At 35.2% G+C, this 25,354-nt stretch overlaps 1 protein-coding gene across 2 annotated transcripts in view; it reads right to left on the bottom strand.

Annotated features, from left to right (window-relative positions):
- Madm (MLF1-adaptor molecule) overlaps positions 1-25,354 on the bottom strand; it is a 418,262-nt gene that overhangs the window by 16,552 nt on the left and 376,356 nt on the right. For both annotated transcript variants that reach the window (XM_069820929.1, XM_069820930.1), the window contains exons 7-9: positions 24,135-24,294; positions 23,545-23,731; positions 14,219-14,338 (exon numbers count right to left, since the gene is read on the bottom strand). In XM_069820929.1, coding sequence (XP_069677030.1) covers positions 14,219-14,338; positions 23,545-23,731; positions 24,135-24,294 — 467 coding nt within the window. The remainder of the gene's footprint in view (positions 1-14,218; positions 14,339-23,544; positions 23,732-24,134; positions 24,295-25,354) is intronic.

Consider the following 25,354-nt stretch of genomic DNA (forward strand, 5'->3'; position numbering starts at 1 on the left):
CTCTATATGGACATAATGCTATAATGTTATTACAGTAACTTCGGAGTGAATTGAGGACAGGTAAGATTAAAATAGCTTCTTATGCACAAACAACTTGATAGGCTATTCTGTGTATTCGTTTCCTGTATGTCTTAAAATAATGTTTATCTCAGAGAATTAACGAACCACGAGAGTGTACTGATTTAGTACACAGTAGTAATATGTTAGCTTAGCATTCCATTATTTTATAATCCAAATTTTAACTATGCTCAATTGAATCGTGTTAAAATACATATGCATTAAATGCAATGCAAAAAAATTGGGTAATGAGCCAAGCAGATTATGTTGCGCTGTTGTAAAATAAAATTTGTTCCTCCTGAGATTCAAGAGCCCCCATAACAAATTAAAAACTTACTTATCGGTGTACATCCATTATCAACACATTTTTATATAATATAATATAATATAATATAATATAATATAATATAATATAATATAATATAATATAATTTACTGAATACATAGAAAACAAGGGTTAAAATTAAGTTTCTTTTCATAATTCAATGGAAACATATAGCAAGTAAAAAAAGTATACACATTAAATCTAAATGATATGTCAGTCTTCATTAAAGTATGGATGCATGTAATAAAAATTAAGAAACATGTTAAAGGAATTGTCATTGCACCAAATGAGTGGTCTCTGGACCAAAATGATCGCATTTTAATTATTTAAATACATTTAAATTAAGTAACATATTAAACGATTTATTCTTCTATCAAACACAAATCTTCCCTGGATCAAATGTCCTATTTTAATTATGTAATTACTTTATATTTATTTCTAACGGGTGCAGTGGAGCGCACGGATACGGCTAGTATGAAGAATAAAATTACAATTAATATTAAATTTACAATTACAATTACAATAAAAATTAAAGTACGACAAGATTACCTGATTAATGAAAACTAGACATTTTATCATAGAAGTTAAGAACAAAGAATATTTTTGTATTTACTGCATTACAAATTAAACCTAGAATAACAAAATTCTATAGTGATGAAATTACCGGATATTGAAATATTTTGTGATAGATTGAGATAACTATTTACAAGAAACCATGTCTGAACGAGTCTCGATTACTGACCAAGTGCCTAGTAAGTTTGCGTTTGAATTCAATTTTATTTCGACAGTCCCTGATGCTAGCAGCTAACGAATTCCAGAATCTTGGCAGGCTATTGTGAAAGAGGATGAGTATTAGGAGGTGCGATGGGATGGTACTGTTAGTATTGTTTCATGGTGAGAGCGTGTGTTCAGATTGTGGTGGGAAGAAAGGTAAGTGAAGCGAGACGACAGGTACGAAGGAATAGAAGAGTTCAAGATTTCGAAGAGAAGGAGAAGTGAATGTAAATTTCTTTTCTTATCTAGTTTAAGCCAACCTATTGTTTCCAGGGATGGAGTAATACGATCATATTTACGAACATTGCTTACAAAACGTACACACAAATTATGAGCACATTGAAGTTTCGTTTTGTTGTCGCTGGAAAGATCAGTCAGTAAAATGTCAGCATAGTCAAAATAGGGAAATACAAGCGTCTGCACAAGGGACTTTTTTAAGCAAGAGGGACGGTGAACATTTATCCTTTTTAGCACATGGATAATAGAATATACTTTTCTGCAGGTTTCTGTGATTTGCATGTCCCAGTTGAGATTATTATCCATGTGAATGCCTAGATTTTTTTACAGAAGAACTGAAAGGGATATGCACTGTACTTACTTTAACGGAGGGAAATGTCGAGGTGCTTTACAGTCGGTTTGCCGTTTGTGTCCTAATATAATTGCTTGTGTCTTTCCAGGATTGATATTAAGATGGAATTTCTTTGTCCATATCACAATCGAGTCAATGTCTTCGTTCAGTTTGTCTATAGCGTCATTTACTCGGTCTAAGTGGGAAAAGATGTAGCATTGAAGATCGTCAGCATACAAGTGACAGTTACAATGCCTTACAAGAGATAATATCATTGACATATATTGTGAACAACAATGGTCCGAGTACCGACCCCTGTGGTATACCTGATGTTATGTTAAGCCAGGAGGAGCTTTGATTCCCGGATACAACACATTGTTGTCTTTCCCTTAAGTAGGATTCAAACCAACTCACAGCAGTCTCTGACAAATACAGATTTCTCAATTTATGGGTGAGCAGGTCAAAATTTACTGATCTGACATAGAAGATTCCTGAGACTTTCACTTATTGCAATGATTTCTCCATCAAAACTTGTTGTTCCATATTCAAGAGATCTATAAAGTGAGAAGAGACAGCACATAACACCTGCACCTGCACCTTTTTCCCTGGAGATCAAGGATCCGTCTGTATATAAATGAAGCCAGTTTTGTGGAGGGTACCTAATATTAATTGTCTCTAAAGACAATTGTTTCATTATTTCAGTGTTTACTTCTGATGTCAGTATTTCTTCTGTTAAATTTAGATTATACTCTATATTTAACAGATTTAAAGGGTTTGGCTTAATTTGTAAGTTTTCTTTTAAATTCAGGATGTTGATTTTCTGTTTTAATTCTTCAACCGTGGATATGAAGCTTTTTTGAGAGAGGACTGACTGTATGAATGCCAATTGTTTCCTGGTAATCCTTTTAAGTTTTTCATATTGGATCAGTGCTTTTTTTCTATTGTCATTTTGATGCTCTTAATATTATTGAGGAATCTCATAGAATCTATTGGAGTTGTTTTGATTCCACCAGTAATGAGCCTGAGAGCTTCGTTTTGAACATGTTCTATTTCGTTTATGAAAGGTGAAGTAATTAAAATTTCTCCGCAGTACGTCAGCACATTTTGTATGTAGTGTTCAAAGTATTTCTACAGCATCCCCATTTCTTTCCTGCTAGTCTTTTCAGAAGGGAGAATCTTTTACGAGCTTTTTCAGAAATATATTTCAAAGGTTGCTCCATGTTAACTTACTGTCGAAAATAACTTCAAGATATTTGGATTCATAAGTCCTAGGAAGGTGTTGGTCATTGTTCTGGATATTGAATTCTCTTTCTTTTTTACCAAGTGAAAATATTTGGTAGTTACTTTTGCTTAAATTGAGTGTCATCAAATTTGATGTGTTCCATTCATGTAGTTGATTTAGAGCTTTAAGAGCAGAATTTTGAATTTTGTCTCTATGTCTGTAAGATCCGGAAGTCCACAAAACTATATCATCTGCAAATAGTGCTGTTTTCATGTTTGATTCATCTAATAGGAAGGATAAGTCATTTATATAAATATTGAATAAAGTTGTGCTGAGGACAGCACCCTGGGGTAGACCTCGATATGTTTGTCTGTAACTAGAAAGTGAGTTATTGAATTTAGTAGCAATGAATCTTTGACTAAGGAATTCTGATATCCATCTGAACATATTGCTGGAAATACCTAATTTCTGGAGTTTTAGTAATAATTTATTTTTCCAAACAGAGTCATATGCTAACTGAAAGTCAATAAATATTGCCAAGGTATCTTCTTTCTTGTTAAAACTGTCTTTTATTTCCTGGCCGAGGCATATGACTTGTTCATTAGTAGAGTGTAGTTGTCGAAAGTCGACTTGTCTTGGTGATAAAAGATTTTGGGATTCTAAATACCAAGTTAATCTGTTGTAGATCATTGACTCCATAGTTTTTGCTATCATGCTTAATAGTGCTATTGGTCGATAACTATTAACATCATGAGCAGGTTTCCCTTTTTTGTGAATTGGTACAATGATTGCTTTTTTCCAAGCTGCAGGAATTGAGGTGTTCCATGATAAATTGAAAATGGATAAAAGTACAGACTTGGCTTTTCCCCCCAGATGTTTCAAAATTCTGAATGAATGTTGTCAGGACCAGGAGATTTCTTGATTTTTAAATTTTGTATAACTATACTTAATTTTTTGGAAGTAAAATTTTGATGAAATATTTCAGGTTTTGTGATAGTACTAGTAATGTTGTTTTTATTATTTTTATGTAATTCTCTTTTGATAAATTTGTCAGTTTTTTTGGTATTGAGATGTAATCTGTGAGAGTTTGAGTAATGTTTATTAAATGCATTTGCTATATCTCTACTATCTGTTAGTGTTTTGTTATTATGAATAATAGGTTGGCAAGTATTTTCCTGTGTATTGGAAATATTCTTCAGAAATTTATATGTTTTAGCACTATCGGTTCTGTAGTTAATATTTTCAATAAATTTATTAAAACTCTTCTTTTTTGCTGTTATGACTGCTTTTTTAAGAATGGCAGTCTTCTTCCTCCAATCTTGAGTATCTTCTGGTGTTTTGCTATGTTCTGCTTCGGTTCTTGCTTTACCTCTATCTTGTTTCAATAAATTCAGGTTTTCTGTCCAGAATGGGGTGTATTTTTTTGGTTTGCCTCGTGGGATGTGTTTTTTTGCAATTTTAAGAATAGATTCACAGAAATATTTGTTCAATCTACCTGAGTTTGTATTTTGTGGTGTGTTGAGCTCGAGGTGTTCGTCTAGTTCTGTTGTAAATAGTTTCCAATCCACTTTCTTAAAATTCAAGTTGTTTTGTTATTGTAGGGTTCTTTTCTTCAGTTTTGATGGAGATGGATAGAAGCAATGATCCAGGGTCTTCAATTATTTTTTTCTTGGTTTCGTGATGGATATCTGATGTTACCAGTAATTAGTCTGGATTTGTGCCAGAACCAGAATAATGTATGAAAGTAGGGGGGGGGGAGGAGGCTTCATTTCTATAGACAAGTTCTGCAGTTGTAGTATTTAGGAGGTCCATGATCATTTTTCCAGGTTGATTTACATTATTGTAGCCCCAAAGTTGGGACTGGGCATTAAAGTCACCAATTATGATAGTTTTAGGTTGTATATCAAACAAAGTTACATCAAGAGGATTATTAGGTGGGTTGTAGATTTTGAAATGTTGTCGATTTTTCCATACTTCAATTCTTATTAGTTCTAATTTATCTTGATTACCCATTTCTTTTATGATTTGGAAATTTGTAATTACTTTCTTTGATATACCTGCGAGAATTCCACTACTGATCTGAGTACCTTTGAGTAACAGTTTCATACTAAAACCTTTAAAATCAAAATATTTTAATTGGTCAGCATTAAGGTTTGCTTCTTGAATAAGGAAGATATCTACATTATTATCTGAAAGTATATTGGCTTCAGTCTTCTTAGCTGATATTATACCACCAGCATTCCATTGTAAGATGTTTAGTTGATTCTGTACCATTAAAGTAGTCCCCGCCCAGAGATCCGACTGGGGGATTATTTTACCTCTGGATAATTTTACCTTAATGGTACTCATTTCATATTGAAGTGGTTAAATGGCAAGTTGTAGCCGATTTAAGTGAATACCATTTTTTAATGTTTTGGTGGCTACTTCAACCACACACAATCCCCAGAATGTCTGGAGGACCACACCTGCTGTTGGTTGACGGGTCTACTAGACCTAGTTGGGAGATCTTGTTTATCACCAGCTTTCCCTCCTTAAGCCACTGGAGGACCATTTTAGTGCCATAGCAGGTCAGCACTAGGAACAGAAAAGTAGAAAGGGTAGGAAGGAAAGTGAAATGAACCCTTAGGCCTCGAATGCTCTAATACCATCGGGGTCGAAGAAAGTAAGAGTTCAGTCAGAGGACTAGATAGGAAAGGGTAAAGAGAGAATTAGGTATTGAATAGAGAAAAAATTATACCAAATTCGGTCATAACTCATCAAGCTAACCGGTGCTAATTGTTGAGTAGTCCCTCCTTTTAGTTGTTCTTCATCATCATCATCATCATCATCATCATCATCATCATCATCATCATCGTCGTTGTCATCATCAATGGCACGACAGCCCTTCATGGGCCCTGGCCTTCTTCAGAAGTTTTCGCCATTCCTCCCTATCCAATGCCAAACTTCTTCAATTTCTAACATCCAAAGTCTTGATATCATCCATCACACTGTCTTCCCATCAAAATCTCGGTCTCCCAACCTTCCTTCTTCCCATCGGAATAAATTTAAAAACTCTCTTCGCAACCCTATCATCTTGCATTCTCACAACATGCCCAGCCCAATCCAATCTTCTTATTTTTATAAATTTAACAATGTCCAGGTCATTATATAATCTGTACAGTTCGAAATTATATCTTCTTCCCCATGTTCTGTTTTCTCTAACTGGTCCAAAGATTTGCCTAAGAATTTTTCTTTCACTCCTTTTAGTTCAGCTTGTAAAATTATGCTTATTGAAAGCTGCACCATGGGACATAGGGTATTTGTCCAGGTTGGTTCCTTAAAGCCTTCCATGGGTAGGATTAATGGCTCTCCCCCCTGTATTCGACAAATAACCTTTTGCAGCCTTTTGTATGTAAGTGACTATTTCAACGCTTCTAGAGCTTATTAACCTTTTTGCTGCTTACGCCATCAGAGTAATGGCAGACAAATTCATTACATATCCTTGCGTTGACTGTCACTCTGATGGAGCAGATGACGCAATAGAAACAAGGCTTCCAAACCACAGAATGGAATCTCTGAACGTGGTTTTAACTAAAAGACCATGTTCTGTCATCTGTTAGGAGTCGAAAGAACTATATTCCATTGCTCTCTCTGCCTTATGATGCTATCTAATCAAAAAAATTCGAGACTCTGTTCAAGAAATTCTTAGGTCAGCTAGAAGCATCTGTGAATATGATCACATGATCTGGGGACTCATGGGTGTGTAAAAAGATGGCTTCTACAAGCAGTCAGGCTCACGTTTCACGTGTCATTATTGGTGAGTGTTAAGCATTTTTGCATTAATCTTTGCATGGTATTATATATTTATAAAATATTTTAAAATTGTTCAAATATCTCAGCAAGGAGGATTTGGTAGGTTGCCCCCCCCCCCCAAAAAAAAACAGCATTTAAAAGGTTATGCACAAAGTACTTACTTTTGTCCCATGTATGTCTATCAGTAACTGTGTTACTGCAATATCAATTACATATAATTTTACATGAATGATATTATTAAATAAATTAGCATATCCTATAATTCATTACACGTCATTGTTTTCACCTTCGTCTTCCGCATTGGAAGTAGCTTTAATGTCAGATCTGGAAGAAAAATCTAGGGATATCTCAAATGGCAGTCTTTAAGAAGGTGAACTACATCAGATGGAAGAGATTTTTTCAGGTTTTCTTGGCAGTTTTGGAAGTGATGTGATGATTGGATCAGAAATCAACATTAGTCTTAAAAATGTCTTCGTCTTCAACAACCCTTCAAGTTTTTCTTGAATGACATTCACGAAAGAATTTAATATCCTATTTCTGGCCTCTTGAGCTTCTTCTAGCATTTTCCCAATAGGAAAGTGTGGCAGAAATGACAGAGGCCCCATGCATTAGAATCTCATGTACAGATGGGGTCTGTACTACCAAGGATATTTTTCTACACGAAGTTTTGCAGTAGTTAACACACACTCCTTAAAGGTTGATTCATTTATGCTGTATCCACAAATAAATAGTGATCAAAATGACATCAAAGCATTTTATCAGATCTTCATCAACACCAGTGACAGCAGAAGCATGTGAAATGGATTCTGTTGGGTCTGTAGTATCGAGGTGATGAGGAAAGGGATTTTACATTACTTTCGGAGATGATTCATCTACTTGGTAAAATAACTGAACTGGTACTACTCATGTTATAAAGACATGACTTTTGCTGTAAGTTGGATCACTAAACCTTTGTTCATAACATGATGATTGCCCACTACTGCCATCGAATCCTCACTTTCACACTAACATAAAACCATCTGGATTCATTGTATGTAATGATCCTATTGCATTATCCTGCAGTTTTACTAGACATATCGCTCTATGGTCCAACAATTCCTCCAGGTTCACTTCTACAGATGTTTCATAGAAAGTCACTGCCTTTTTAATGGATAACTGTGTTCTTAGTTACTAGTACCCAATGGTAAGAGGGACACAAATCAGCATTTCTTTCTTTAATTTCTTTCCAGATTAACTTATATTGTTTTCACTTAAACTTGCCTCGACAATAATTGTAATTAATTAATTAATTAGTAATGATATAGCTTCTTCATCTGAATAAGGCCGCATTTCTTTGTGTGGTTTAGTCGGTCCACACTGGTTGGATTTTCCAGCTCTTGTAGGGGTTGCTAAGACAACTTTATTTTAGAAGCTACCTCCTTTCCTTCTTTTAAATCTGAGTTTTGTTATTGTAGCAAAAGCTAACTCTATCACACTTGTTTTCTTGATGCATTGCCTCTGTTTTTCGTAATTTACCTCTACCACTGCTTTCATCGAAAGTTAATTTACACCATCCTCGTATAATCTCTTCTGAACCTGAAGGTTCCTCTATAATTCTAATACTGAGAAACACTCAAACTCATTCAACCAACTTGCATAATTTAATGAAAATGCTTCATGTTTTCTGTGGCACTTTTCAAGTTTATCAAATTACAACTTACAAAAATCATCACTTGTGTCCATTTTTTTTTCCATCTTCAGCTGAAGAGCGATTCTTAATCGCTTTAATACATAAGTGATTAAATTTGTTTGTTGTTCACTTCAACCATCACCAGATTTTTATCAAAGAATTTCGTACTTTTCTCTCCGAGATTTTCGACATTTCACGTGAATGCGCAAAAGTTTAAAATAAAGGAGATCGCCCTAATAACACTATGTACTCTCGAAACTGCAACATATCCGTACTACTTAAATAACCAATGCAAACTAATATAAAATCTGCAGAAATTTATGCTGTGCGGTAGTACAAATGTGGAGGTGCTGACTGAGAAGTGTGGTGCCTGTCTGCCTCATGCGCTAATGCAGGCTCTCACAAAAACATCAAGTACACTCACGACTGCAAGTGACTGCAAAAGTTTTTCATTTTATCACATTCTACACATTTTAAGATTCCCTTCAAACATAAACTCAATGCTACATTCAGTTGCAAATTTTTTGTAGCTCAACAAGAATTTATTTCATCACATTATTTTTTTGTCGAATATGTAAAAATTAAACGAAGGCTATATTTACATTTTTACTATTTCTTTGTGTTCAAGAAAGGTCATTCTTAAAATTAAAATGCATTAAAAATAAAACTACGTGTGTTAAATGTTGGAAAAAAAAAATATTATTTTCATTAGCGTAAAAATTGAAATTTTAAAACATGCAAGTTCAAGCTGTTCTTACCGCCATATTTATTAAATTAGAAATATTTCAGTATCGAATTTAGGTGATCCAATATGTTGTTAATCAAGTGTCGTAAGCAAAAATCGTCAGTAAAAAGGTTAAAATTTATTTCGGCTGAGTTTTCCGAGTTTCACTTTATATTAAGACGTATTAAAGTGAGTTATTGACAAGTCTCTGGTATAAAAAGCTTTAAAATGATAAAATAAAAATAAAAAAGGAAGAATTTATTATAGAAATGCAAAATGGAAGAGGAGAAGAAATATTTCTCTAGTGATAGTAAAGTGTGTGGGAAAAACAAGCGAGCTTTTAAATGGAGAAGATCTAGGCATACATACCTCCTTCTCCTTCTCCAATAATTGGCTTGTGATCTAATTTTTTTTTTTCAGTTGCTGGACTACTTTTTAAATTCACTGTTAACTCTTTAGCATTTCACAGTGTATTCTGGTTGAGTTCATACATAGCATTACACCAGGGTTGGGCACCAAGAGCAAATTCTACTCTCTCATGGGGAGCCTTATGACTTCTCTTCAACCCCTTTCTTCTCCGTCGAACACTGCACAGCGTTGATGCTGTAATGGATGAATATTAAGCGTCCTCGTTTAGAGTTGTTGTTGTTTTCTAATGCCAGGCATTTGACAATAAAGTCATTTGACCTCTTGCACTCCAATATTTTTCAAAGATATTGTCATGGTTAGCCACTGACGCACAGATTTTGAGATGTTATGAATCCATTTCTTGATTTGAGTTGCACGATGGACATTTAGGAGACTGATATATTCCAATTCTATGCAGGTGCTTGGCCAAACAGTCATGGCCTGTTGCCAATCTAAATGCAGCTACGGACGATTTGCGTGGTAAATCAGGAATCAACTGTGGATTATGATGCAGAGAGTTCCATTTCTTCCCTTGAGATTGTGTTATCACCTCGTTTAGGGTTTGAATTTGCTCCCAGTGCCCACCCTGCATTACACTGTTAACAATATGACATTGAAACATGTGTTCATGTTCCCGAACATTAACTCGGCACATTTGCAATTACACTTACATTCATACAAATTGCCAGACTCTAGACCCTGGGAGCTGGACCCGGGAATCGAACAAGGGATCTACAGATTTGGAAGCCAGCATCCTGACCACAAGACCACGAATGCAATTGGTCACTGGACTATGTCCTGCTTTTTAATATCGGGTTTTGAAATTACTTTTAGAAGTTTATTTCATTGGTTTTTTTTTTGTATTGCTTTGTATTATTATTTCAGCATTGTCAATATTACATTATCAATTATAAAAAGTGATATGTCTTGATCTCTACGTGAATTTCGTCTAGGTTGGTCACCAAGTCTTCTTTTTCCTCTGGGTTGACATAAGAGATATGCTTCATCCAACTTGTTTTGTATTTTTCAATTCTTTTTGTCCTACATATGCTTAAGTAATCTTTAATATTAGAGGAGAAAAATTCGCTCCGGCACCGGGAATCGAACCCAGGTCCTTGGTTCTATGTACCAAGCGCTCTGACCACTGAGCTACGCCGAATCCAATCCACAGCACTGGATCGAATTCTTCTCCTTCAATGTTTCCCTTTGTGGCCTTACTCCAAGTTAGGTATATATGTTGACGTTTATGTCCAATGTCAACTGCCATTATACTAGGGGTGCACTCAGCTGAGTGACTTATTTGGCCGGGATTCCGCAGTTATATGCACTGCTAGCTGTGAGAATATTATGGATTTATTAATTTGTCCTACAGAATAATATCTGTAATATTGACAATTAATATTAGAGGAGAAAAATACAATGGCAGTTAACAATGAACATAAACGTCACATATATGCCTAACTTGGAGTAAGGCCACAAAGGGAAACATTGAAGGAAAAGAATTCGATCCAGTGCTGTGGATTGGATTCGGCATAGCTCAGTGGTTAGAGTGCTTGGTACGTAGAACCAAGGACTCGGGTTCGATCCCTGGTGCTGGAGCGAATTTTTTCTCCTCTAATATTAATCGTCAATATTACAGATATTATTCTGTAGGACAAATTAATAAATCCATAATATAAGTAATCTTATATTATCCTAGAAGACTGAATTTCAATTTATATATAAATTACTGTTGCAATAAATTTCATGCTAAATAGCTCTCGTTGGAAATGAAATTATGATTCCTAAATTTCGAACAGTTCTACATAATACTATTTCAGTCTCAAACTCAATTTGAAGAGTTTTGGTGCATTTGTATTGAAATTTTGGTGCATATAACTATGGGATCTTCAGTACAATAAATAACATTGAGAAATGGTTTAAGTCTATGAAATTTAAGCAGAACTGATATGTGATTGGTTTCCAATGTCGAGCAATTAACAACTAAGACACTGGCTCTTCTCAACTATATAGAATTGATTTATTTCATGTCTTTTTCAATTTGCGTCCCTTGTCATACATGTTGTGTGTGGCCTTTCTGGAATGTATTCAGCCATTTTGGATCTTACTGCACATGCATTAAGTCACTCTACCATGGGGCTAATCAGTCAGCAGTAAGACACTGTTGAGTGAGCTTGTGTACTGTATGACTCTACATTCACAATGACAGAGTAAGCAATCAGAAACTCTACATCTAATTTTGCTTTGAAGGTAGACATTCGTCTGCAGAAACTATCTGAATGCTTTGAAAATGGCCAGCCATCCAGTGAAAGTGACTCATCTTCTGGAAGAAACACAATAGAACACACAAAAGTGTTCAATGTGTGCAAGCTGCAATTAATGAACATCCGTGATTGAAGAGAATTAGAAGAACATATGGGCATTTCACGGACTCTAGTTTCATAGACTTTGATGAAAATTTAGGTATGATACATGTGGTGACAAAATTCATTTTATGGTTTTTGTCTCAAGAGGAGAAGGAATTTCGTGCTGAAGTTGCAAACGACTTGCTTCAAATTACTAACAATGACTCAGATTTCCTTAAAACAGTCATAACCGGAGATGTGTCATGCTCATGAATCTATCTGGGGGATCTGATCTCCCCAGAGGAAGTTGCCTGAGTCTCCATGTCTAAAGAAGGTGCAGAGAAATTGGAGCAATGGAGTGTGACGCTGTCGACATTTTTTTTTTATTATAAACTTTTGTCCATCACAAGTATACTCCTTAAAGCCAGACAATAAACTGAAGTTCTTTGCCAGTTGAAGGATGCACTAAGAAGAAAATGGACACAGTTATGGGCAATGGTGACTTGCAGTTTCATCATGACAATTTGCATCTATCTTCACTTGTCATGCAAAGATTTTTTTCGGAGGGAAGTGCAAATCGTTGCATCACTCAGGACTATAGACTATCAGCCCTAGTACAGTTTGCATTTGGCTTTTTCTCAAGCTAAAACTGCCACCGAAAGAGAGAAATTTCAATATAGAAGACCATGTACAAGATAAATCGTTTATGCCAACTAGGTCATATGACCCATGGAGAAATTTTAATTTTATTTTTCAATAATAAGGATCTTTTTTCCCTTTATTGCTGGTGATACTGTTATTTAGGCTACTGTGGACCATTTTTCTTTCTTCCCATACAATTTTCTCCTTATACAGGCATTGTTGTTACTGACATAATTACATACGCATTTATCACTACAGATGAATCCAGATAATAGAAGGTAGGTATTAAACTATTATACATTTAGTTCAAAGTAGTATAAACATTTCGAGCTAAGGCATGAAAAGACTATAATATATATTGCTAGATTAATAATAACTACATGGTGTTTTTTTTTAATGCAGGGAGACTTATAACAGAAGTGAATTATTTTCGATCCACTGGGGACATTCATTGCCGTATTTACATTCTTCACATACAGTATATCTAATCTCCAATGGTGAAAAAAAAAAGGTAAACATATTTCTCCATATGTGAGAATTGATCATCAGGACATAATATGAATGTGACATGGCAACATCATCACTGATATGCAGAATGTCACAATAAAACAACCTAAACACATCCTAGATGCGAAGTACCTCTACACGACAAACATTTTTCCGAATTCCATGTGATTAAGAAAAAAGTTATACTTTCAGTTTTTTCTCTAACATACGAAGGGTATATTGTATTATATGATATTACTGTCATCTGATTCGACGTAATATGTATCTCACTGCTCATGCATTGAACAACCCTAAAACAACTTTTGGCATTAATTTTGGTATAAGAGCATTTTGGTAAATGGATTTTAAGAAGAGGACTTTACTTTATAGATGTTTTGAAAAGTGGAAGAGATTATGGGATAAGCCTGTGAAGTCTCAAGGGGAGTATTCTGAAAGGGACTAAAACACCATTGTTTTACCTAGGTAGGCTACTTTTAAAAAAAATATTATATGGCTGGATACTTTCTGGTCAATCCTCATATATCAAAAGGTATTGTTATATACAAAAGACTGTGAACAGGCGATATTTTGAATTATATTTCCATTCATTTCACCGACTGGTCTCTACCATTTTTATCCTGTGACATGTTACTAATTAAGGAAAGAAGAATGACAGGCTGGGATACACAATTTTGGCTTTATTCATCTTCATCCATCAACAGAGGGATCTTCTGCATGCTGCAAATCTACTAGTAGCTAGTTGAAGGCAATGGTTTATATCTTTCAATGATGTTGCACTCAGATAATTTTTTTTTTCCTTGACTGGGATTGAAATCCTGTGCTTTGTGTCAAGAGGCACATAATGTAACCACAAGACCAATGAGGCCAACTTCTGAACAGTTCTAAATAATGTTATATTTCTGTTACATACCAAAACTGAAGGATTTCTGTGTAATGGTACTGAATTTATCATGTTCATTAACTTCCAGACTTTCAATTAAGTATGTAGACACTGAAAACGACCCATTTTTACCAAATTCTAAACACTTCTAAATAATATTAATATAACAATTAAAGATTTTTGGTGCATTTATACTGAAAAAGTGCTTATCATCTTTATTATCTGTGATGTAAAGCCTTTAGAGTTTATCATATCAGATAAACAAGGAGCTGATAATATTATACCTGAAAAATTAGTGTTATTACCTCATTAATGAAGCCAAAATGAACCAACTCTTGAGCCAGAAGTAATGATGTGTCGATTTCAGATACTAAACATGTAAGCTGACGATTCATCTTGTCATCCATACGGAGTAAAATGGTCATCTGAAAAATAAAAGTATATATTAGGCAGTAAGAAGAAAGTCACACACACACACACGCACATGCAAATGCGCACGTGCATCAGTACTTTTAACTGTTATATTACATAAACACTAACCAACGAGAAATGTATTTACCTATCTTGCCTCTTGTTTTCATATTTCTTTCAGTCAGTTCATTCAGCTACATAGCTATATGATAATCTTATTTCGAACAAGACACGGCTTAGATATTTCACAAATAATGGGTGTCTCATAAAGAACACAAGATATAATTTTATAGTACAAATAAGTCACTATCATCATCATCATCATCATCATCATCATCATCATCATACATCATGCATGAAATTAGGCCATTTTGACACGTTTCGGTCTTGGCTAAACAGGGTCTAGAAGTCTTTTCTGTGGATGTCCTAGTCCTCGTTGTCCATGTGAGTGATACCATAAGAGTACTTTTGGTATCCTGTTTGTTCAAGCTTCAGTAAAAATAAGTAATTATTGAAAACTTATAGGCATTTTATTTTAGTACAACGTGCACTTATGCATTTACTGCTCTTAATAGTGGAACATTTGTCATTTATTTTTGTGTGATTAGTTGTTTTGGAACAATGTTATTGTGAAAATATAACATGAAGTACAGCTCTTTCACATTTTGATTACCGATCGGAGTCACAGCGCTGTTATCGTATTTCGACTAGAGGACACGGTTGGAGATAACATCAGACTATTCAGTACAGTTCCCTCTAAAGATTAGCAAACGTAAGCTGTCCCGTATGTAATACGAAACGACGAATCTCGAAGCGAATTTAACACGATAATTCAATGTAACCTAATTTAATGGGCATAACATTAATTTGTAGTAAAATACACTCTTGATATTACACACTACATAATACTTGAAAGCGAATGCTTTAGCAAAGAAGGGCAGCACTGCTACTTACAGACCTGTTACTAAATCTATGTATTACTCTGTGAAAAAATTTATTAAATCTACATACTTAGACTTCAACAAACAAAATTTGATAACACAATTTCAAGGGAAAAAATGGAACTCTCTGCATCACAATCCACAGTTAATTCCCGATTTACCACGAAAATCGTCTGTAGCTGCATTTAGGTTGGCAACAGGCCATGATTGTTTGGCCAAACACCTGCATAGAATTGGAATATATCAGTCCCCTAACTGCCCATTGTGCAACTCAAACCAAGAAATGGATTTGGAACACCTCAAAATCTGTGCTTCAGTGGCTGGCCATGATAATATCTTTGAAAAATATTTGAGTGCAAGAGGTCAAATGACTTTATTGTCAAACGCCTGGCATTAGAAAACAATAACAACAACATAATCATCATCATCATCATCATCATTGGCATTACGGCCCTTATAGTTTAGCCTTAGCCTCCCTCAGAACATCCGACCAATCACTCCTGTCTAATGCTCGTGTTCTCCATCTTCTAATTCCAACTTTTGTTAGGTCAGCCTGAACTTCATCCAGCCATCTCAATTTAGGTCGTCCGACTTTCCTTCTTCCTACTGGCAATGCATCTAGTAGAGCTTTGGGTGTGCGATTGTTCTCCATCCTGGCTACGTGTCCCAGCCACTCTAATCTTCTGAGTTTTATGTCAACAACAATGTTGTTATCTTTATATAGGGTAATTCATATAACTCAGCATTTGTTTTAATTCGCCAAAACCCTTGCTCATAAGTAGGCCCAAAGATTTTCCGTAATATTTTCCTTTCCTAGGCATTTAAGATCTTTATTGCCCTTTCAGATAGAGTCCAGGTTTCACTTCCATATACTACTACTGGTTTAATAATAGTTTTATATATTCTTATTTTAGCTTTTCTTGACATACACCTAGACTTCATAATTTTATTCAATGCCCAAAGACCTCGATTCCCAGCTGCAATCTTCTCTTTTATATCAGTCATAACATCATTATTGTCTTTCACCATGGAACCCAGATACTTAAAACAGGAAACTCTATCAAAATCAGTATCATTTAAATTAATCTTATTAGTATTGTCATTATTCATATTATACATGTATTTACTTTTATCATTGTTAATTTCCAGACCGGCTTTGAATGCTTCAGCTTCTATTTGTTTGAGTATTTCATCCATTGTACTTACATTGCGTGATAAGATAACAATATCGTCTGCATATGCCATATATTGTGCCGTTCTATTGATGATTGTACCTCCTGGGTTTATGGTTATCTTTTGAACAATTCTTTGCAATGCAACGTTAAACAACACAGTTGATAAGGCATCACCTTGCCTAATGCCATTAAAAGTTATAAAGCTTTCAGAGAGTTTATTCTGCATTTTAACTTTATTTTGAGTTTGTGTTAAAGTTATTTTAGTTAAATTGATCAGTTTATTGGGAACTCCAATTTCACCTAAAGTTTCTAGAATATAATCTATGCTAATGCAGTCAAAAGCTTTTTTAAAGTCAATATATAATTGGTGCAAAGGTAAATTAAATTCACAAAACTTCTCTAAAATTAGGCGTAAAGAAAATATTTGATCTGTTGTTGATCGACCCTTATGGAAACCGCACTGGTATTCTCCAAGAGCTGCTTCTATGTATGGTTCTAAATACTTAGCTAAGATATTAGTGAAAATTTTATATGTAGTATTTAGCAGTGATATGCCTCTATAATTCTTACACTCCAGTTTACTGCCCGCTTTATGTATAGGGCATATGACAGCTACACTCCAATCACTAGGCATTTGTTCCTGATTCCATATATCCACAATCAGATTATGAATATATTTCCACAACTCCTTTCCACCCTTTTTGATTAACTTTGCATTAATCGAATCTTCTCCTGGTGCTCTATTGTTTTTCGTTTTCCTTATTGCATCATATACCATAGTATTCGTTGGTACTGGCATGTAAGGGTCAGGTCCAAAATAGGATACGTTTACATTTATATCTTCTTGTCCTCCAGAACTCAAGAGATCATTAAAATATTCAGTCCATACTTTTAGTACCTGTAGTTCTCCAGTAATTAGGTTTCCATCTTTGTTTTTACATATCATCGTTCTTGGTTGGAAGCCCTTCTTCTGCCTTCTGACACTTTCAAAAAACTTTCTGCTTTCATTTTTTCCAAATTTTTCATCTAAGTCGTACAATAAATTTTCTTCAAACATTTTCTTTTTCATTTTACACATATTTTTAGCATTTCTCCTTCCTTCTTTGTATTTATCTGTTGCTGCTCTAGTTTTCTTTTGTAGCATTAACAATCTGAGTTCATTTCTCTTATCTATCATTTCTTTGCATTTTGATCAAACCAAGTGTTCCTATTTTTATTCTGCGTGGTCTGAATGATCTCTGAGGCAGCTGAATGTATATTTTGTTTAATGAAGGACCATTTCTGTTCAATATTCATCTCCTGTAACAACAGCATAATACTTACCTTTATCATTGTAGCGGCTTTATACCAAGGCAAGAATCCTCATCTGCAGTGTCTGTAGAGCTATCACCAAATAAATTAATATCACTATCAGCTGTTTCTGTGACATTATCACTGTCATTAACACTATCAGTTATTTCAGATTCGCTTCCAGAATCAACACCAACATTAATTATTATTCTTTCCATTTCGTCCTTAATAAACGCATCCTACGCCAGTAGTCATTCTCAATATTTTTTACGTGGGCGCACACACGAGATCAATCCGTAGACATTATCTCGCTTATAGCCTGCTTTGTGACCTCTCTTAGGGGCTTTAGGTTTAGGCTTTCCACATTTTGTGTTGCGACTTTATGCTTTACCATACCCCATATCCATTCAATCGGCGACAGATCACAGTGATAAGGAGGTAATCTCAGAACTGTGAAGCCTCTCTCCTGAAGAATTCTGTCTGCCTTGTATGTGGGGGAGGTTTTGTGCAATTTTTACAATCTCTAATAGTTCTGCTTTCGTAAGATCTTCTGTGAAGTGTATGTTATTTTCTCGTAGCCAGGTCTGAATTTCAATTTTGCGGTTACTGCTGGATGGGGCCTTATTTTCTTGAATAGTATGGTAGGGGGCACTGTCGAATACCACAATGGCGCCTTGTGGAAGATTCGAAATCAATTTTTCTTCCAGCTACTTGTTATAATTATTACCATTCATCTCAACATGGTAATCGGCAGATTTTGTCTTCGAATCATAAATTAGTTCTGCACCTTGAACAATGCCCATATTACACTCTGCATGCACTATTATCAGCCTTTCTCCCGCACTAGAATGTTGAAGGACTCCAGGAAAAGATTCATGCTGCCTTGACAGTATAGTGTGCATGGACCCAAGTCTCGTTTGTATAAAGAATAGGTTTTAGAAGCCCCTTTTCATTTTGTCTTCTTGCTCTCAAGTAAGCTGTACGGCATGCTACAATATCGTGGCGTTCTATGAGCACTAAATGTTTGTTTTTACATTTGCTGAACTTGAATCCCATATCTTGTATGATTTTCCTAAATGTACTGTACCCACCCTTGACATTTAATTCATTTTTTGCAAACTGGAGAAGTTTCTGAAGAGTTAGAATTTCCTTCTTCACTTCATAAAATTCCTGAAATTTCCTTCTGACCGCACACTTATCGAATTCATCAAGGTTAATTTTATGTCTCTGTTTGCGTATTTTTCTAGGAGTTGTAATTTTTGATCCTGTTGCACATGCTTTCTCAACATCCTTTCTAATGTTATAAACAGTTTTTACACTTTTGCCTATGGATTTCACTGCTCGTTTAGTTGCTTTTTGAAGCAGAATGGACAAGACCGTTTATCTTTTCATGCTCGCAGAATTGGATAACAATGTATATTAGCTGCTTACCGTCTGAATGTGTCACTGCATGAGAAGGACCCTCCATGCCTCCATCATTACAACCAGAGTGGATAGAAGCGGCGCTTTGATACAACTACGCACTCACACAATGTCACATGACTACGTTCGGACCACAGCAATTAATTCCTACCGATCTGTACTGTACAAGCACCCCCTCTACATTCTCCTTCCGACTGCAACAATTCCAATTTCTGCCATCGGTAAAAGAGCTATAACAATGCACTGTTATAATCAAAACAATTATGGGTAAGGAGAATGTTATGCCGAGAAAGTTCGAAGACATTTTGGAATTTTCAATTGATGAAACAGTTCAAAGACTTATTAATACATATATGACTACGTTCGGACTGCAACAATTAATTCCTACTGATCTGTACTGTACAAGCACCCCCTCTACGTTCTCCTTCCGACTGCAACAGTTCCAACTTCTGCCCATCGGTAACGGAAACGTAAAAGAGCTGTAACAATGCACTATTATAATCAAAAAAAATTATGGGTAAGGAGAATGTTATGCTGAGAAAGTTCGAAGACATTGTGGAATTTTCAATTGATGAAACAGTTCAAAGACTGATTATTATTGTTGTTATTTAGTCAACTGTCCAAAGACAGGTCTGAACCTCACATGTGATATCAAGAAGGCACCACTTATGAGGCAACTAGGCCAGGAGATAATTGGGTAGAGTGGCCAGTTCCTTCCCCCTCCATTGTATACATCGCCGACTAGCTACATATTACACTAGTCAGACTTCAGATGCATACAAACAATTTTCTTCCTCTGACACATATTGTCAAGTGAGATGTACTGCCTGATAATAGATGTACACATCAGCCAGAACCTCAAACAGAGGATAAAGACTGATTAAGATATTTAAATATAATAAAAGTCTAAAAATGTAAAAACTTTAAGAACTTCGCAATGTTAAAATTTGTTCAAAATGGTAATACACCTTATAATGCCAGACAGCCGTTTCAAAGTCACGTCCTCTATCATCAGCAGGATAGACAATATGACTCTGTAATGGCCATCTGGCATAAGAAGATATATTACCTTTTTTTTAACATTTTAACGATTTTTAACACTGTTAAGTTTTTAGACTTTTATTATATTATCAATAACAAATGATTAAAAAGTTCGAGGAGATATGATCGATTGTGGACATCATCCAAGTGTCCTTCTACTTGTTGGTTTCTTGGAAACATCACTGTCGCGAGATAATGTGTTGATGTGAGTCCAAAGAAGTAAATTTACTGTCAATCACAACAATGGGCCATTCTAAGAAGCACCATGCAGCGAATTCTCAAGAAAGATCTGCATCTGCATGTCTACAAGATTTAACTTAAGATATCAAGCCACCAGACCATTTGAAGTGCCGAGAATTTGTCAATTGAATGTTGAGTAAGCAAGAAGTAGAAGGTGATTTCTCAATTAGTGATGAGGCGCACTTCCAACTCTCGAGTGATTCATGAAAAACCATTGTACGCATAACGAACTATTGTTTTTTTTTTGCGAATTTTAGGCCAGTGGTGTGACTGGACCTTACTTTTTCGAAAATGAGCCCAAAAATGCAGTAACAGTGAATGGCAAACATTATCGCAACATGATAATGAAGTTTTTGTGGCCTCAACTAAACAACAATGGTCTGGAAGACATGTGGTTTCAGCAGGATATTGCAACCAGTCACACTGTGAGCGAAATAATTAATTTATTGCAAGAAAAATTTTATGCCCACCTCATCTATCTGTAATCAGGTCTTGTGATTTGACACCATGTGTCAATTTTCTTCGGTGGTCTGTAAAATCTAGTTTTTATGCCAAAAATTCATGAACAATTCCTGAGCTCAAGAAGGAGCAAAACTGTGTGAGGAGGTTATTGAAAATTTGGCGAAAGAGAGAGAGAGAGAGAGCGCATAAGCACACAGCCAGAGCACGTGTCTGATATAGTGTTCCATATTAATCATAATAAGTGCAGTTTGTACTAAAATATCTGTAATTTTTATTATGAAATTAAATCTTGCGTCCTTTATGGGACACCCTGTATAATACAGAAAGGGAAGAGAAGAATTGATTAGGTGAGCAGGATTTAAGGTAGAGAAGAGAAGGCAATGTAAAGAAAAGAAGTGAAGGAAGAAAACATGAAAGAAAGAAGTGCACTCTTAAGTCATATGATATAACATCTCAACATCCATCATCATCATCATTATGAGTAATGAAGATCCATTACCTGTAGTGCACACTGGATAGTCTCCGACAAATAAGTTGTCTATGCTTTTTTGACACTAGCAACATCTATGAGCCTGCTCACAGTGATGGGGAAGATAATGGCCCTGTCATTGAGAAAGGGGGAGGAATATTATCTAATTCTATGAATGTGAAAGTAATCCATGTGACTTTAAATTCTGGCTTTAATGTGCCAAAGAGGAAACATACTGATGATACAGTAGCCAGTAATAGGCCTGCCATTTTGAAGGTTTATGACATCATAAAAAAAGCAAGATCTCAATTTGAATTAATCGGACATTGTTTTTACGTCGAGATTTTGATAGATTTCACGTGTTCCCTTCTGAAAAACTAAATAACAAAGTTTTGAAATATCAGTTACTTACACTAGCATAATTATTTCAGGAGTATTCAAGATGTGACATCACTTCTGAATTTCTTGATTAGGCGCGATTTCCATGAATATTTTAGAGAAAATGCAAAACTTTCAGAAACATTTGCAACCACGCCAATAAAATAGCATTTGCTGAGTTCTGTTTTTTAACTCTGAAAAGGGTAAACAAGTTACCATATAATGCTATATGTCAGGAGAGATTAAATGCTTTAGCCATGCTCTCTGCAGAATTTAATTTTGTGCCCAGTATCCTGAATTTAAGAATAGAGTTACTGAAAATTTTTGAAACGAAAAGGAATACACAATGGAATTGTCTACCATAAATAAAGTAAGTTTTCAAAAGTTTGCGCACAAACTGAAGGAGCTTATAGAGGGGTCAAAATACAACAACTTTCGAATAGAAACTTATGGTCTAGTAAGTAATCCTTAGTCAATGCACACTTTGCAATGAGGCAGTAGGTTCGATACTATGAAATGATGAAGACGTTCATTCCTCTGCCACCATGTTTGAATGGGGTGAGATACAAGGTCTTCATACAAGACATTCTTCCAGAACTGTTAGAGAATGTACCACTTATCATGCGTCATCAGATGTGGATGCAACTAGACGGAGCACTTGCACACTTTTCTCTTCAAGTACATGACATACTAAATGACACATATTCTGGGTGTTGGATTGGAAGGGAAGGTCCAATTGATTGGCCATTCCACTTCCCTGATCTGACGACTCTTGATTTCTTCTTCTGGGGGCATATCAAAAGCTCTCGACCAAGAAACACTTCTCACCAGAATAATTGCAGCATCTGATGAGGTTCGTGAGATGCGTGATGTACCTGGTAGAGTGCAGCAGAATTTCCTATGATGATGTTATGCCTGTATTGAATGTGGTAGTCACCAATTTGAACAACTTTTGTAAAAAAAAAGTGATGAGCAAACATTATCTTTGCTTAACTTAAATGTGTGATTCTCCATTATGTTCCTGACATTCCCAGGCTTGCACTGACCCTGAATTACTTCCTAGACTATAAATTCCTATTCTAAAGTTATTGTATTTCGAACCCTCTATAAGCCCTCTATAACCAAACGTGAACTACACATGACTAAAAATTATTCTTCTGATTAAAATATTTCCGGAGGATTTACAGCTTTTATAGTTTTATACAATGATATCATTAGAACGGATTTCGAATAAATGAGTACTTCATCTTTATCACTATTCTGAATAAAGTAACTTTTAAGTATTGAATATCACAGTTTGAAATCTGTAAAACTGCTAATTTTCTTTGTATTGTATAATGCTAAATTGAGGGATCTTGGAATAAACAGTGATGATGTGAAATCAAAAGATGTGTAAAGACCTAGTATACGAAGGTATGTGAAATTTTGTAACAGAAGTTGAAGTTGCTAGAAGCAATAAAAAATTCGAATAGCACAAGAAAATAAAATGTACATTATCAAAACTTTGCATTCATATACAGACCATCAAATGGGAAAGATACTGAAAGGCCTAAAATGAAATGATAGAATTTGAAGAGAGACTGGAATAGGCGAACTACTGACAGGATGAGAAACAGGAAGAGAAGATATAAAGAGAGACATGCAAAAAAAAAGAAATTTCTCATCATTGCTAGGAAATTATCTAACTGTTGTATGCAAAAGTGATGTGGCATATATTATGAAAAATGGAGAGAAACGATGGATCTTTTCAATGTTTCTGTACTTGAAATTCATTTATTATAGGAAACTTTTTGGAAGCTTACCAGTAACTCACATCCCTCTTCCTTGGGCTTCACATTGCACATCATGTTCACAACCCTCCTCGTCTCCACGTCAAATGGTTCTGGAGTCACTGATTTCACAGACTCTGCTACCTCTGGAGATATTGGACGAGGTCTGGGTGGTGGTGGCTGTCGGGCCTTAAATGCAGTCAGAGGGTAAATACCATACCTGAAAATGGAGGAAGCATAGAATACATTATCATTATCATCATCATTTAGCAGCAGCAGCAGCAACTTAAAGGACTGGTCTTATAGGCATCCCAACTTCAAGGATGCGGTGGAATTGGTCTTCCTAGATTTACCTCTCATTCTCAGTAGTCTATATTTATAATGGTAATATTTATTTGGCATCCGGTTAAAATCTCTCCATTTGTCCATTTCATTGTAAAAAAAAAAAAATCAGTTTAGTTCACTATGAGATTTAAGGCAGTGAAGACTTTAAATTTAATATCTATTTCACCTGTTCCATAATGATTCTTGAGAGCATTCAAAACTAGAATTGGTGCGAGGTTAATACTTCAAGATACAATATTACTTTCCATAAGAAATATATTATAAGAAACAAAACTCACTTCACATCTTCCACAAACTTTTCGAGTTTTTCTGCAACAGGCACATCAGACATCTTTAACTGTATTCCAGGCCGATCTGGATGGATGATTTCTGCTACCACTACTTCTGGCCCGAAGAGTCTCTGCATTACTTCATCTGTTATCGTCTCAGAGATGTTGGCTACGGCAGTAAGAATATTTTTATTTAAAATACATTCACTATAAAAAAATCATACTTTTTATACCAAGAGATAGTTTTTTCTAAACATCACGTTTCTTAAAATAACTTCCCTTCTTGGCTTTCTCTAAAACAAAAGCAAACAAGAATAAATAACAGAATTATGTTTATTCCTACAGGTTCATCATAATCCATGAATGACTTTAATGAAAGCAATATTTCAACAATTCATATACAGTGACAAAATATAAATATGAGGGTCACTTCAAAAGTAATGCAAGACATAAAAAATAATCTTTTATTATACAGTTTTGCTATGCTTTAGAAACAAAGTGTAACTTCATTCTGTTATGTCATAGTCGTCCTTACCCTTATAACCAGAACATGAGTGCTCACATCGTAAAGTTGGAAATATGCACTTTGAAAAACTTTTCAAAGCTGTCCTATGACAGCTACCATTCCGAAACTCTGTTTTATAAATGCAATCTCTGACTTCACTAAACAGGTCTCCAGGACCAAAGCTTAACTTCTTTGATGTGAAATCCAAAGCTAGAGTACTTTTTTCAGTACTGCAGCATAATTTAAATTTCCTCTTCCGTGGAGAATTAACGTGATATTTCATTGTATGGAGAAACATTACTGTTGGATGCTCAGCTTTGTCCATTCTGGCAGATTCAAATATCTGTTGCTGCAGAATAATAAATGCTGCATGTACATAAGTCTTCAAGCCATGGAGACAACCATAAAACTGGATTGAGAAGTGTGACTACTTTTACTCTTTAAGCTGGTAAAAGTTTGAGGATGACAAGTTCCTCTCAGTGGTTATGAAAGTTAGACTCAAAAGTGAAGATTATGAGTATTGTCACGCAAGCATTTATGTAGTAACTAAATGAATTCAGTAAAACTTCATTACTATGACTGCAATTTTTAAATTACATAATCAGGTTAAGTCTGTACTTAGAATAAGTTAATCCTCAGTTTTAGTCTAGGTAGATAGGCTTACTGTACTGTCTTCCAGGCACAGATATTACAATCCTGACCTTAAAGCACTTGACTCCATCAA

This window comes from Periplaneta americana, chromosome 3, assembly GCF_040183065.1.
Source record: "Periplaneta americana isolate PAMFEO1 chromosome 3, P.americana_PAMFEO1_priV1, whole genome shotgun sequence".
In the NCBI taxonomy this organism is placed as follows: Eukaryota; Metazoa; Arthropoda; class Insecta; order Blattodea; family Blattidae; genus Periplaneta; species Periplaneta americana.